Source organism: Eretmochelys imbricata, chromosome 10 (genome assembly GCF_965152235.1).
Source record: "Eretmochelys imbricata isolate rEreImb1 chromosome 10, rEreImb1.hap1, whole genome shotgun sequence".
Lineage (NCBI taxonomy): Eukaryota > Metazoa > Chordata > Testudines > Cheloniidae > Eretmochelys > Eretmochelys imbricata.
In genome coordinates this window covers 38,418,668-38,435,347 of record NC_135581.1, presented here as the reverse complement: position 1 = coordinate 38,435,347, position 16,680 = coordinate 38,418,668, and the positions used below count along the sequence as shown (strand labels likewise).

The 16,680-nt window shown below is 44.9% G+C and overlaps 1 protein-coding gene across 3 annotated transcripts in view; it reads right to left on the bottom strand.

Annotated features, from left to right (window-relative positions):
• CRAMP1 (cramped chromatin regulator 1) overlaps positions 1 to 16,680 on the bottom strand; it is a 121,033-nt gene that overhangs the window by 14,523 nt on the left and 89,830 nt on the right. For all 3 annotated transcript variants that reach the window (XM_077828027.1, XM_077828025.1, XM_077828026.1), the window contains exons 14-17: positions 6,826 to 6,907; positions 3,334 to 3,438; positions 1,906 to 2,084; positions 1,117 to 1,197 (exon numbers count right to left, since the gene is read on the bottom strand). In XM_077828027.1, coding sequence (XP_077684153.1) covers positions 1,117 to 1,197; positions 1,906 to 2,084; positions 3,334 to 3,438; positions 6,826 to 6,907 — 447 coding nt within the window. The remainder of the gene's footprint in view (positions 1 to 1,116; positions 1,198 to 1,905; positions 2,085 to 3,333; positions 3,439 to 6,825; positions 6,908 to 16,680) is intronic.

Genomic DNA, 16,680 nt, shown 5'->3' with positions numbered 1-16,680 from the left:
ATTAATGTTCTGTGCAGAATTTCATTCCCCGCACAGAACTGATGCTGCAGAGCTGCTGGCCACCACTAGGGGCTGCTGGACTCAGCAGAACCTGGCTCTCCAGCTCACATATACAGGACCCCATGGGGGAGGGGGGTCAGAGCTGGAGGGTTCTAGGCAGCTGCAGTTCCCATCATGTCCTGAAGGAAGGAGGCGGCGTGCAGGAACGCCATACAAGCCTGAGACCCATCATCAGGCTGTTTTTCTCTCTGGATCCCTGGGCTCTGGTAGATAAGGGGTGCTATGGGGTGCCCCATGGCTGGGCTCTGGGAGTAGGGGGTGTGGGTGTGGGTGTCTGACACCAGAGGGGCAAAGTTTCCCCGCAAGATGTGCCCACCTGGCACGTGTGATACACCCAGACTGAGGCACACAACAAAAACATGACAGAGAAACAGGAACTGAGTTGTCATAGGGGTTTCTTTAACTCTCTACTCGCTGGGGGAATCTTTTTTGTTTTGTTACAGACATACTTGCTGACAGGTATTTTGAAACAAATTGCCAAAATAATTGAAACTAGTTTGATTATATTATGCTATTTTGGCAAATAAAATATGCAGAATTTTTTTTATCGTGCACAGAATTTTAAATTTTTTGTTGCAGAAGTCCCCCAGGAGTAATACTTATTTCAGTTCCTGGGGTCTACTTTCCCTTCAGACAATGTTTAAAATAGACTGGTGCAGTATAAAGGTACCTGTTTGCTTTGCTACACTCCTCCACTGTACCAGTCAATGCACAAGCGCAGCATTAAACCAGATCTGTTTGCTCTTCAGAGATCAGAACTTGTCAGTTTCATTCTGCTCTTCCACTCTCAGAGTAGTATAAAATCACAACGTAAGCAGCTGTCCACACCAACCTGTGAGACTTCCATTCCAGCACAGTAACAGTCATGGAGAACAATTACCCTGATGGCTGAAGGAAGAGCCATGTGACCTGCAGACTATTTCTGCAAAAATGGTTAGAAAATGGGGGCATGGTAAAAGGATGGCACTGGAATATGAGTCCCTAAATAATGCTTGTGTGAAGAACACCACTGCTATAAACTTCATGCAGCTGCTCTTTGATCAGCTCATACTGTACCTGGAATCCATCAGGGACCGCTTCCTGCTCTTGCTGTGTCGGTAGGTTAATGAAAGGAACCCGACACCTACTGCTTGAACCCTAGAAGTGCAAAAGGGACTACATGAGTCACACTTATACACCAATTATAGCAAACTTAGCAGGAGCTACAAGAAACAAGCACATATGATCATCCTTGCCACAGTTTCCCCCCTTATCCTCTCTTCTAAGATGGGATCTCAGGGATACTGCTCTCTTAACCACCATCCCAGGGAGGTAGTGAACACAGACACCTGTTCTAGGTATAGATAAGGGAAACAGTAAGGGTCATCACAACTCCCACTTATAAAGTGATCTCCTGAAAGAGGATGCAGCTGGAATCAGAACACAGGCACTCGGAGACCCATGTGAATACTCAGTCACATTAGGAGAAAGCTGTTTACTACCAGCACTCTCTTGTGCCCACAATTCCCTACTCAATGCATCTTTCTGAAATGGTGCCTTGCCTTTTGGCTTCAGACTTCTGGACTGCAGATCGAAATTGCATTGCTGTAAGCCTCCCAGCAGGATGGAAACTTATTTTCCAACACAGCAGTGCCTGTTTCCCTAGATTCTCCCCAGCAGGTCCTGAACACCACACACCCACCAACCCACTCCGTCCTGGGCTAGGCTTGCTCTGAAAAATGAATCTATCCAACAAGTCTCAGGAGGAAGCTGACCACAGATTCACAATTAATACAGATGTTGGCTTCTTACACAAAACGAAGGAAATTATGAATGCTTTGACAAGCCTATTTAAGAGATACTGACCCCTACTGTGCCAATGGAGCCTCCAATCTGATCTGCCTTGGCCGACTCCTGCCCTGTGACCACTGCAGCCACACAGTCTGGAGACAGCGGAGACACACCTGACAAGCCCTCAGAATCCAGGACAGGCAAGGGGCTGCCAGGGATAATACCAGCACTTTTAGCTGCCAAGTCAATAGCACCTTTGGTAAAATAGAGAGAAAAAATATTAGAGATCTTTTCTTTCATTGACTGCCCATCTCTCCTATAAATATCTTTGGGGAAGAATTGAATCAGGCCATGTAGCTAAATCTTAACATAAGCATAGAGATGCAGAAGTGGTAATGTTGATTCAGATCCTGCAGACATGTTTGTTGTCCATATTTAGGAGGTGCAGTATTTTTAGCAAAATATTTATCATTTTTCCACTCTGTCCCCTTAAGGCCCTCCCAGTCCATTGTACTGCACTTCAATGGAGTTTAAAAGAGGTATCCCAGTTTTTCCTCCACAAATGTTCCTAGTAGTATTTACATGTCAGATATGCTGTTTGTCCACATGATTTTTAAAATTATGCAGTAATGCAGTTAGTTGTGTAATTTCTGGGAAGTGCCTACAGTTTGAGAGAGGTGCTATAACACCAGCATAATAGTCTCATCTAATATCTTGCTTCTGGCTGCAGCCAAGGCTTGATATTTCTGTTTGAGGAAAAACCCATAATACACTTGGCCAGCTGTGTTATTCTGCATGAGGGAGGAAGATTTCTCCATATTAGCTGACCAGCTTATTCTCTGAAGCATAAAGTTGTGCTCTGCATTTTAACTTGCACAGGACACAGCGTTTAGGTAACTTAAGCTTATCCAGCTCTTTCACAACTTACAACATTTAACTGTCTTCCTATGGCAGAGAATTCCCCAGGCCAACTACACACAGTATGAAACAGGATTCCTGGTTACATGTTCTCACTACCAGTTCATTTAATTAAGAGGCATGTTCTTTTATTATGGGGCAGGGTAGAAAAGGAGGCATTGGTGAAGTCCCCTCCATGCCCAGTATTCCAAATCTTGTCTTGGTGGATAAACTATTAGGGCTTAGAACAAAATGTAACACATACATATGCAGAGCTGAATGTGAGCCACAAAGTCTGTATTCTAACTTTCCCCAGAGATCAGGGGATTCATGATGCTCGGTCTGGTTCAGATCCGTAGATACATCCATCCATCTATATGCCAAGTGTTAGGATATGAGCATGGTATGTGATATTAGTTTGGAGTGTGTCATCATTGCCCACTCCCCTTCCCTACAGCAAGTCTCTCCACACCTATTGTGGTGCAAACTGTTTTTATGTATTGCAAAGTATACATATAAAAACAAGCAAAACATTTTAAAGGCACCAAGGATTTGTACCTGGATGCAGGAAATCAAAATATGCCAGTTTTATGAGGGGAGACTTACTGGACAGGTGGTTGGTATCTTGTGCTGGAAGAACCTTGGGCACAATGGGTCGAGAAACAGCAGCTTTAGTCAATGAAGACTGGATTGGCCGAAATGAACCTCTCCCTAAAGAGTGAAGAATTAAATCTCAGAAGGAGCCAAAACTGGACATCTTCCTTAAACCGCAAAAAGAAAAGGAGTACTTGTGGCACCTTAGAGACTACCCAATTTATTTGAGCATAAGCTTTCGTGAGCTACAGCTCACTTCATCGGATGCATACTGTGGAAACTGGAGAAGACATTATATACACAGAGACCATGAAACAATACCTCCTCCCATCCCACTCTCCTGCTGGTAATAGCTTATCTAAAGTGATCACTCTCCTTACAATGTGAATGATAATCAAGTTGGGTCATTTCCAGCACAAATCCAGGTTCTCACCCTCCGCCCCCCCCCGCCCCCCCAAACTCACTCTCCTGCTGGTAATAGCCCATCCAAAGTGACCACTCTCTTTACAATGTGTATGATAATCAAGGTGGGCCATTTCCAGCACAAATCCAGGTTTTCTCACCCCCCCCCCCCCAAAAAAAAAAAAAAAAACTACACACACACAAAAACTCACTCTCCTGCTGGTAATAGCTTATCCAAAGTGACCACTCTCCCTACAATATGCATGATAATCAAGGTGGGCCATTTCCAGCACAAATCCAGGTTCTACAAGCCATTACCCTATGATCCCACTGAGAGTTACCAAAAGAAACTACAGCATTTGCTCAAGAAACTTCCTGAAAAAGCACAAGATCAAATCCGCACAGACACACCCCTGGAACCCCAACCTGGGATATTCTATCTACTACCCAAGATCCATAAACCTGGAAATCCTGGGCGCCCCATCATCTCAGGCATTGGCACCCTGACAGCAGGATTGTCTGGCTATGTAGACTCCCTCCTCAGGCCCTACGCTACCAGCACTCCCAGCTACCTTCGAGACACCACTGACTTCCTGAGGAAACTACAATCCATCGGTGATCTTCCTGATAACACAGGCCTGGCCACTATGGATGTAGAAGCCCTCTACACCAACATTCCACACAAAGATGGACTACAAGCCGTCAAGAACACTATCCCCGATAATGTCACGGCTAACCTGGTGGCTGAACTTTGTGACTTTGTCCTTACCCGTAACTATTTTACATTGGGGGACAATGTATACCTTCAGATCAGCGGCACTGCTATGGGTACCCGCATGGCCCCACAGTATGCCAACATTTTTATGGCTGATTTAGAACAATGCTTCCTCAGCTCTCGTCCCCTAACGCCCCTACTCTACTTGCGCTATATTGATGACATCTTCATCATCTGGACCCATGGAAAAGAAGCCCTTGAGGAATTCCACCAGGATTTCAACAATTTCCGTCCCACCATCAACCTCAGCCTGGTCCAGTCCACACAAGAGATCCACTTCCTGGACACTACAGTGCTAATAAACAATGGTCACATAAACACCACCCTATACCGGAAATCTACTGACCCTATTCCTACCTACATGCCTCTAGCTTTCACCCTGACCACACCACACGATCCATCGTCTACAGCCAAGCTCTGTGATACAACTGCATTTGCTCCAACCCCTCAGACAGAGACAAACACCTACAAGATCTCTATCAAGCATTCTTACAACTACAATACCCACCTGCGGAAGTGAAGAAACAGATTGATAGAGCCAGAAGAGAACCCAGAAGTCACCTACTACAGGACAGGCCTAACAAAGAAAATAACAGAACGCCACTAGCCGTCACCTTCAGCCCCCAACTAAAACCCCTCCAATGCATTATTAAGGATCTACAACCTATCCTGAAGGATGACCCAACACTCTCACAAATCTTGGGAGACAGGCCAGTCCTTGCCTACAGACAGCCCCCCAACCTGAAGCAAATACTCACCAACAACCACATACCACACAACAGAACCACTAACCCAGGAACCTATCCTTGCAACAAAGCCCGTTGCCAACTGTGCCCACATATCTATTCAGGGGACACCATCACAGGGCCTAATAACATCAGCCACACTATCAGAGGCTCATTCACCTGCACACCCACCAATGTGATATATGCCATCATGTGCCAGCAATGCCCCTCTGCCATGTACATTGGTCAAACTGGACAGTCTCTACATAAAAGAATAAATGGACACAAATCAGATGTCAAGAATTATAACATTCATAAACCAGTCGGAGAACACTTCAATCTCTCTGGTCACGCAATTACAGACATGAAGGTTGCTATCTTACAACAAAAAAACTTCAAATCCAGACTCCAGCGAGAAATTGCTCAATTGGAATTCATTTGCAAATTGGATACTATTAATTCAGGCTTAAATAGAGACTGGGAGTGGCTAAGTCATTATGCAAGGTAGCCTATTTCCCCTTGTTTTTTCCTACCCCCCCCCCTCCCCCGACGTTCTGGTTAAACTTGGATTTATGCTGGAAATGGCCCACCTTGATAATCATACACATTGTAAGGAGAGTGATCACTTTAGATAAGCTATTACCAGCAGGAGAGTGGGATGGGAGGAGGTATTGTTTCATGGTCTCTGTGTATATAATGTCTTCTGCAGTTTCCACAGTATGCATCCGATGAAGTGAGCTGTAGCTCACAAAAGCTTATGCTCAAATAAATTGGGTAGTCTCTAAGGTGCCACAAGTACTCCTTTTCTTTTTGCGAATACAGACTAACACGGCTGTTACTCTGAAACCTTCCTTAAACCAAAACACTGCACAGTTAAATAGATCTGTGGGAATTTTAAGCAGCTTCCAAACTAAGCTGACACTGAAAGCAGTGATGAAATTAAGACTTCAAATAGTAGTAGCACAAGCTAATCAGCAGTTCATTGCCAGGCAAGACAATGGCAATACTGTGTGTAACCACAGCTGCATGCCATTATTTTCAATTAAAATAACCTTGAGGTTCTAATGCTGATTTTGAGATCCATGGTGGGATGCAAATTAACTTGTGTCAGTGCTGTACTCAAGAAGAGGCCAGAGGGAAAGGCCAAATGGCAGACAAAATACCGGTCAGTGAATTTATTTCACCATAAGAAATTCATATAACATTCTGACGCTAGAAAAAGCCTAACATAAAGTTGAGTATGACTACTCTCTAAGGAAAAGAATTCCTGGCTCAGTATTTTCACCCACAAATTCGGTTTCTTGATGTAGAACTCCATGGAACTAGGATTAGGAAAGAGGGAGAGAAACTGAGGAGAAATGATTACAAGCTAGGTAAAAATGATCAAGAAGCAGAAGCTTGTCACCCCATGTGACATGACTCAACTAAACTGGTGAACGGTTGTGGTTTTGAACGGATTTTTTTTTTCTTTTAAAGATTATTCCCTCACTCCTCACCACACACAGTGGTAAGAGAGCCTTTCTAATTCATCCCAGTATCAGCTCACAACTTAATATTCCCACTATGGATCTTCATTCTGTAATGCAGAAAGGGCAGACTCACCTGTTATGGAAGAGTTGGATAAGATGGAGAAGGAGCAGACATGCTGGGACGGATTTCCCGATGGCCTGGGGAGCAGTGTTCTCTGCGTGGGGGAAGATAACAGACCAAAACAGATTTAAAAACAGAACAAAGTGAGTTGGTTTCATATAGTGCCCTTTGCAGTTGTGATACCTTACAGAATAAGGAGTTGAATATCAGTACAGTAGGAACCAGCGCTGGCCTTACTATGAGGCGAACTGAGGCGGCCTCACCACAGATATGGTGGAGTGCTGTGCTGGAGGAAGGAGGGCACATGGGACATAACAGGCAGGAAGGAGAAAAGGTGAGAGGGAATAACAGAAAGCAGCAGGAGCTGCAGGGAGAGAGAGGAGGAGGAGGAGCAGCCTCTTATGTACCTTTCTACCACCCCCAGGAGCCTGAACTGATTAACACCAACTTCTCAGGGAGAAGTTTCCTGCTGCTTCCCTGAACCCACTTGAGGCGAACAGGCAGTCAACTGAAGTAGTAGGAGCCAATTTGGCCCTTAAGACACTGATATCTTCCCTCACTCAGCTACCAACCTGCTTATTTGTCCCCTTCAATTGAGTGTTGAGAGCCACTATAGCTGGCACAGAACAGCAGTCATGAGTGAAAGAAGAAAACGGCCCTCTGGGGCAGCATTCAGATAAAGAAAGCAAGCAAAGGAAGCTTTTCTACATAAGCAGGAAGGAGCTCTCCTGAGATAGACACACAAATGTTCACGGTGAGCCTTCCGGCCCCAGTGAGGATGAGAGTGGTGAGGAGATGCCTGATCTTCCAGTTAGTCAGAGTGCAGGTGACCTGGCAGCTACTGCAGCATCCATATCTCCATCTCAAATGGATGTAACCATGCACATTCCTGAAGAAAAAGTGTAGATCAGAGAAGAGCGTGGTGGAGGAGCAAGAAACAGCTGCTGCTGAGTTTAGTTCCTTAAGTCTAGATGATCCAGGACTGTGGACCCACTTGAGCAGTAGCCTCAGAGACTTCCTTGTACTGCATGGGCCACAGCAAGTGAAAAACTTCATGTTCCCCAAAGACAATGAAAATAAAAGTTTCCATCCAACACATTACTGGCGTGAAATCCCCAATGGTGAGAAAGAGGAGAGGCCATGGCTTATGTACTCAAAACCCCAGAATGCTGCATACTGTTTTTGTTGCAAACTCTTCCAGTCTAATGTTCCAGACATATTGGGTTCAAGAGGAACAAAGGACTGGAAAAATCTAGCTAGAAATCTGCCATGAGAAGGCAGCAAATCACTGGAGAGCATTCCACAGGTGGAAAGAGCTTGAGATAAGACTAAGGTTAAAGGCCACCATAGATTATCAGCATCAAGAGAAGATTGCATCAGAGTCTCTTTACTGTCAAAATGTTCTGAAAAGGCTCATTGTCATTGTGAGAATGCTTACTACCCAAAACCTAGCACCGCATGGCACTTCAGATCAGCTGTATGTGCCAAACAATGGAAACTTCCTTAAAATTGTGGAGCTGATGGCAGAGTTTGATGCTGTACTCCAGGAATATCTAAGAGTCACCACCCAAGAAATGTACACACACCACTACCTTGGAAAAACAATTCAAAATGAGGTCATACAGTTACTGGCAACAAAAGTCAAACAGAAGATTGTGACAGATCTGAAGTCAGCAAGATATTACTCTGTTATTCTGGACTGCACACCTGACATTAGCCATACGGAACAAATGACTTTAATGGTGCGTTTTGTAACAACAACAGAACCTAGTGAAAATGTCCCTGCAATGGTGACTGTCAGAGAGCATTTTCTAGAATTTAATGACACCGATGATACTATAGGAGCTGGTATGACAAATGTGCTTCTTAAAAAGCTGGAAGATACGGGAATTATGAAAGCTGACATGAGAGGTCAGGGCTACGGTAATGGTGCCAACATGAGAGGAAAGAACAGAACAGTGCAGACACGGATCCGAGAGTTAAACCCTCGAGCTTTTTTTGTCCGATGCAGTTTTCATTCATTGAACTTGGTGGTCTGTGATGCAACATCAGCTTCTAGTGAGGCTGCTGAATTTTTTAATGTAATTCAAAGTATCTGTGTATTTTTCTCTGCATCAACTCATCGATGGCAAATTTTGAACCAAATCTGGGAACATACTCTCTGACACTGAAACCACTGAGTGCCACATGATGGAAAAGTCAAGTGGAGGCAGTAAAGCCTATCAAACACCAAATTGGGAAGATAGATGATGCCATAGTTGCCATTATGCAGGATAATGCTATGACAGGAACTGTTCATGGGAGAACAGTGGCAGCGGGGAATGGAATCACCAGAAACATGCATAACTTCAAATTTCTATGTGGCTTAGTGTTGTGGCATACTGTTCGAAGTAAATGTTGTAAGCAAGAGACGCCAAGGTGTTGACCTTGCTATATCTGGAGCAATGGAACAATTGGACAAAGCAAAAAGCCATACCTAGAATCTTACCGGTCAGATGAGGGATTTCAAAACATTCTGAAGAATGCACAGAAGTTGGCAGAAGAACTTCACTCTGAAGCTATATTCCCACCCATTCAAGAATACAAGAGTCACCGAAGAGGACGACATTTTGATTACGAGGCACGGGATAATCCCCTAAGAGACCCCAAACAACAATTCAAAGTTGAATTTTTTAACCAGGTGCTAGATTGTGCAATACAGTCAGTTGAAGAACGTTTCATGCAGCTCAAGGAACACAGCAGTATATTTGGGACGTTGTATGATATTCCGAAACTCTCACTATACCTGAAGAAGACCTACACCAGCAATGCAGTGACATGCACGATATTGATGCAAGTGATTTAGGTGATGAACTGAAAGCCCTTTCAAGATACATTTCAGCAGGATCAACTCCAAAGGCTGTTCTGGAATATATGAACACAAATAAGATGAGCGCCCTCTTTCCAAATGCTTTTGCTGATCTGCGCATACTTCTAAACACTTTCTGTAACAGTTGCCAGTGGAGAACGCAGCTTCTCCAAGCTGAAGTTAATAAAAACACATCTACACTCCACAATGACACAGGAGAGGCTGGTTGGCCTTGCAACCATATCAGTAGAGCATGAACTGGCCCAGGCTGTGGACCTTCAGGAAGCAGTTCAAATCTTTGCTACCAAGAAGGTACGGAAAGCACCACTTTGATTATTCAAACAGATAAAAATGCCAGTCTTTACTATGCATACAAGAAAAGTTACCTTTGCTGTTCAGGTGTTTGAAAGTTAAGTGTTACTTAAAATTTTAAACAAGGCATTTTAAGTTGTTAGTTCTCCTTTATTGGGGTAGGTAGCAGAGCACTAGGAGAGGAGAAGAATAGGAAGAAGGCAGAATTGAGACCTTTCAAATTTTTGGCCCAAGCGAGGGGCCCTGGCAGTGACTACGTGGGCACACACCAGTCAGACGCAGCAAGAACCCTTTCTGCTTCCGTTTGAGAGGGAATGTAAGTTACATGTCTCTTTTCTCTGCAAAGCACCATGGCATTGAAATTCCATCTGGACAACATCCAGAGATGGATGTGAAGTCAAACTCAGCTCCTGTCTCACTGATAATGCAGCAGTCTCCGAGTCCCCTAGAGCAATGGTTCTCAAACTTTTTTTTTGCGGACCACTTGAAAATTGCTGAGGGTCTCAGCGGACCATTTAATGATCTTTCCAAATGTTGTTTGTACCGTTAGCTAACTATTGTAAAGTGCTTTGGATAAAAGCACTATATATTAAAACAAACTTAATAATTAACTTTTTTTTGTTCTACAGATAAAAGCCCACAACTCATATTTTAATATCAGTAGTCTTACCTTTCTAATGCGATGGATGTGCCCTCTCTTCCCCGCCACGGCAGCCACGGAGCTGAGGCTGGGAAGGAGAGGGGTCTCTCCCTTTTCCCCCCACCACAGCAACCACAGAGCGGAGGCTGGGAAGAAGGGCAGACTCTCCCCAGCAGCCGCAGCCCTGGAGCTGGGGAAAGTCGCCTCTTTCTCTGGCCCTCGCAGCCCTGCACATCCCAAATTCTCCTCACCCCCTCTTCTCACCCCACTTCCCCCTTCCACCTACTCTTTATCCCCCCCAAGGCCACCACCTCACCTTATAAGTGCATCTTCTCCAGGGACCAGGCACCTAATTAGTGGAGCCACACCTGCACGGCTCCACTAATTAGGTTGGTGGCCCTTCATTCTCTCGTGTGCGGCCCCCCAGGTGCGAACCTTAGAGGGAACTAATCGGCGGACCACCTGAATGGAGCTCACGGACCACTGGTGGTCCACAGACCACAGTTTGAGAACCTCTTTCCTAGAGTATTACACTGTAGTGTCACCTCTGAGCATGGGCACAAGCTTTTGTGGGGGACTTGATCCTCTGTCATGGTTAACAACTAAATGATAATGAACGACAAAGGAAACTACATTCAGAAATTTTAAAAGATGGAATTGTATGGAACAGAACATCTCACTGAGGCCCATAAAATGCAATTTCTTAGGCACAGGAGACCTCTAAGGCAGAGCGTGGACTCTCTCTTTTCGTCCCTTACATATAGCTAAGGAGACTAAAGAGCCCCTGGTCACATGCTAGCATTTCATAAGATTTTTTCAAACAAATGCCAAATAACATTTCCATTTTCTTATACTTTGTTGTTCCTGCCAGTTACATCAGCTCTGAGTCTCTCTCCCTTCCCCTACCATCTGTGCTTTTATAATCATATTTTCCTTTTTGGCTGGGATTTGCAGGGAGCTTTAGAGAGGCTAATGATACCCACTTACCAGTGAAATTCAGAAGGAGCTGGACACCTTGCTCCCATCAACCTCACTGAAAATCCCAGCCTTCATTTTTAAATTAGTGCCCCTTTGAACTGAGTTTTTTTTTCTGGTATAATCTGTCTCCCCACCCAATTTCGTAGACATTTCAAAAACAATCAGTGGGAAGACAAACTGAAGATCTTGTTGTAATAAGGAATGAGATACCAGGATTCCAAATATACACAAAAGATAAAAGTCTGCAGGACTGAGGTATAAAGTAGAATCCTAGTTAGGATATTCCATTTGTTCCAAACTTTCTTCCAGACCAAGTATATTTTTGCTTTCCCAACCTCCCTTCCATGTGGCTACACTACACTGTTACTGCAGCTGCTGTTGCTGATGCGGGAATCTAACCAGGTTTAGTTATTAAAGAGGCTAAAAGAGAAAGTTACTTACCTTGTGTAGTAATGATGGTTCTTCGAGATGTCCCCCCCATGGGTGCTCCATTGTAGGGGTGTGTGTGTGTGTCCCCTTGCACTTCTAATCAGAGACCTTTGGTACCAGTGTCTGTTCAGCCTGCACATGCTCTTTATCCCCCTCCCTCTGTGCTCTGCATCGAGGCTAATTAGCACTGCACGGGCGAACCCTCAGGTCCTTCTCTACTCTGAAGTAGAGGGGAGGGTTGTTGAGCACCCATAGGGACACACATCTCGAAGAACCATTGTTACTGAACAAGATGAGTAACTTTCTCTTCTTGAGTAGTGTTCCTATGGGTGCTGCACTGTGGGTGACTTCTGGGCAGTATCCCCAATGGGAGGTTGGGGCTTCGGCGTCTAGTTTGTTATGGATGATAGTACTATGAAGATGGTGTGAGAAACAGAGTCTCCAGTAATCGCAGTGTTCAGCAAAGGTATGAGCAGATGCCCGAGTCATTGCTTTGCAGATTTCCAAGATAGGGACATTCTTGAGGAAGGCAACCAAGGAGGAAACCAACCTCGTGGAGTGCGTGCAGATTCCAGATGGAGGTACCACATTGCAAACATTACAGGAGTGTTTAATACAAGTTCGAGACCCATTAGGAGAGTCTTTGGGCTGATACTGCCATGCCTTTAGACCTTCTGCAATGGAAAGGAAAAGCTTAGAAGATTTCCTAAAGGCCTTTGTCCTGTCCAGGTTAAAGGTCAGAGCTCTCCTAACATCTAGCATGTGCAGTATAGCCTCCCTGTTATCACAGTGAGGCTTAGGGTAAAAGGTCAGGAGGTGAATCAGTTGGCTCATGTGAAAAGACGATGTCACCTTGAGGATGAACTTTGGATAGGGCCAAAAAGAGGAACCTCATTTTTAAAGAATATTATAAAGAGTGGTGCACCATTAGTGCCACTAAATGTTCTCCTTGCCAAGGTGAAGGCTATCAGAAATGCTGTCTTCATTGCCTGGTATGTGAGTGAACAAGTGGCTATAGGCTCAAAAGCGTGATCTAGTGAGACTCTTTAAAACGAGATTTAGGTCCCACACTGAAGTGGGATGTCTGGGTTGGGGAAAAAGAGGTTCACCATGTCCCTGAGGAATCTTTTTGTAATTGGGCAGGAGAAAACAGAGTATCCCTCTACTTGTAAATAGAAAATTGCTGTGGCCGCCAGATGTACTTTGAGTGAACTGAGGGACTGATTGACCTGATCTCTTGAGGTCAACACACACCATGGGAAGGATAGAAGATGCCAGGGTAATTTGTCTGAAATTGCCCAAACCTGAAACCTAGTTCACTTTTGCAGGTAAGTATGACCAGTAGTCGATTTTCTACTGTGTAGCAACACTTCCTGTACAACCGTGGAGCAGCAGCATTGTGTGTGTTGGTACCATGAAGGAACCAAGCCTTGAGCCATTCCGCAGGTTGGGAAGGAGAATGTGTCCTTCGTTCTGTGAGAGGAGGTAAGGAGTTGGTTGAAGAGAGATTGGTGGACACACTGCAAGCTGTGACAGATACAGGTATCATGTTTGTTTGTCTCAGTCAGGTGGGAGCAATCAGGATGACATTTGCTTTTTCCCTTTTTATTTTTAACAGGATTTTCAACAGCAGAGGGAATGGAGAAAAGGCATATAGAAGGTCCTTGTCCCATGGAAGAAAGAGAACATCTCCTAATGAGTGCTGTCCAAGGCCAACCCTGGAGCAGTAGTGTGGGCACCTCCTGTTCAGCTAAGTAGCAAACAAGTCTGTTGTCGGTGTCTCCCATTGACAGAATATGCTGTGGAGTACTGCTGGGTTCAGTTCCCACTTGTGGTCATGTGAGAACTTGCAAATCACAGTGTCCGCTGTTGTGTTCTGCACTCCTGAGAGATAGGCAGGCTGCTGATATTAGAACATTGTGGCAGATTCACCAGTTCCAAAGCTTTAGCACTTCCACGCACAGGGAGGCCAATCTGGTGCCGCCCTGACGGTTTAGATAGTACATGCACACAATGTTGTCTGTCATGACCTTCGTGTCTGTACCTCTGATCAGTGAAAGAAAGTGAAAGCAAGTGTTCCTGACTGACCTGAGTTTGAGGAGATTGATGTGGAGAGTTGCCTCCAGGGATGACCACTTGGTCGAGTTGTGAGGTTGTTGAGATATGCACCCCAACATATGAGGGATGCATCTGTAGTGAGAAGTAATGCTGGGGGGGAAAGTTGTGTGAACTTTTCATGAACACCCATGCAAACATTTGTTGGGTCTTTCCACCAATCCAGGGAGCGTTTGACCCTGGAAGGCGCTGAGAGAGGTTTGTCTAACCTGTCTGTTTGACCTGCAAACCGAACTGAACCCTGTCTACAGACATCTCATGTGAAGTCTGGCATGAACTATTACAAACGTGCCAGCTGCCATGTGTCCTAGAAGCTGGAGGCAATGTCTGGCTTACATTTGTGGACTGCTTTGAACTGTCTCTATGAGCGTTGACAGGCTGTGAAATCTGTGTTGTGGGAGGAGCACTCTCACATGCAGTGCATTGAGATCGGCCCCTATAAACTCCAAATACTGTATCAGAGTTAAGGTTGACTTTTCGATGTTGATTTGTAGCCCTAGCTTCATGAATAACTCCACTGTCCTGTGGGTGGCCGATAGGGCGTCTTTGAAGGAGTAGGCCCTGAAGAGACAGTCATCCAAGTATGGGTAGATCATGATCCCCAGGGTGTGTAGAGAATACTCTGGGAGCCAACAAAGGCCAAAAGGGGTACTCTATACTGGTAATGATCCTGACCTAGGGTAAGCCAGAGGAATTGTCTGAGAGACTGTAGAATTGATATGTAGAAATAGGCATCCTGAAGGTTGAGGGCTGAGAATGAATCCCCATATTCCACAGATGGAATAATCACTGGTAGTGTGACCATTTCGAATTTTTTCAGCCTTCACATTTTTCTTCCATGCTCTAAGGTCCAGTATCGGTCTCCAACCTCCCTGTTTCTTGGGGATCAGGAAATATCAGGAATAAAATCCTTTGCCTAGGAGATATGCACGAACAGAGATAGGAGGTGATTTATTTCCTGTCTTAATAGTCTCTTGTGAGAAGGATCCCTGAAGAGAAATGGGGAGGAAGAGTAGAGAGGATGGAGGGAGGTGAAGTGGATGGAATACCCATGGGAGATAATTTCTAAAACCTATCTGTCAAATGTTGTGTTCCCAGTTCTGATGGAACAGAGCCAGAAAGCATCCAAAGGGATGTGAGAGGTTGAGAGAGCTGGTGTGGTAGAGAGTGACATCAAAATTGGTGTTTTGAGGTGGAAAACATGGTGACCTGATGAGACATGGTGGCCTGATGGTTTGCCCCTCTGAAATTTGGACATTTTTCATTGTGTCTGTAGCACTGTGATGGGTAATTGGGTGGATGTGACTTCTGTGATGGCTGAGGACTAAGTTTCCCTTTTTTGTCTGGACATATAGATCCCCAGCAACTGAAGTGTGAATGTGGAGTATTTCAGAGAGTGGAGTGCGGCATTGGTCTTGTCCACAAACAATTTCAGGCCTTCGAAGGGGAAGTCTTTGACCATCATCTGAATCTCCTTCTGCAGTCTCAAAAGATGCAGCCACAACACTTGCTGCATCACGACTGCTGTCGAGATCGAACAGGCTGCAGTTTCCACAGCACCTAGTGCGGTCTGGAGTGCTGGTTTTGTCACTAACTATCCCCCCCCGTACGATGGCCTGAAATTGGTCTCTGTGTGATTCTGTCAGGTGATCAATAAAGGCATTAAGCTTTGCATAATTTGTGCAGTCATATTTGGCTGCTAAGGCTTGGTAGTTTGCAACTCAAAATTGCAAAGTTGCGGAAGAGTAGGCCTTCCTCCCAAACCAGTTGTCTCTTCCAATCTCTATAGTAAGGGATGGATTTTGAGTAGTGCTGGTGGCCATAAGAGTTCACCAAATCCACCACGATGGAATTAGGTGGCAGGTGGGAGAAGAGGACATAATACTTCTTGTTGGCCCATTTGTTGGCCAACAAACCATCCCGATGTGTAGAAAGAATAGTAAATATGGCAGGCAACCAGCTTGGCTTAACAGTGAAATCCTTGCTGATCTTAAAACACAAAAAAGAAGCTTACAAGAAGTGGAAGATTGGACAAATGACCAGGGAGAAGTATAAAAATATTGCTCTAGCCTGCAGGGGTGTAATCAGGAAGGCCAAACCACACTCGGAGTTGCAGCTAGCAAGCGATGTTAAAGGTAACAAGAAGGGTTTCTTCTGGTATGTTAGCAACAAGAAAAAAGTGAAGGAAAGGGCCCCTTACTGAATGAGGGAGGCAACCTAGTGACAGAGGATGTGGAAAAAAGACTAATGTACTCAGTGCTTTTTTTGCTTCTGTCTTCACGAACAAGGTCACCTCCCAGACTACTGCACTGGGCAGCACAGCATGGGGAGGAGGTGACCAGCCGTCTGTGGAGAAAGAAGTAGTTCGGGACTATTTAGAAAAGCTGGACGAGCACAAGTCCATGGGGCTGGATGCGCTGCATCCAAGGGTGCTAAAGGAGTTGGCAGATGTGATTGCAGAGCCATTGGCCATTATCTTTGAAAACTCATGGCGAAAGGGGGAGGTCCTGGATGACTGGAAAAAGGCGAGTGCCCATCTTTAAAA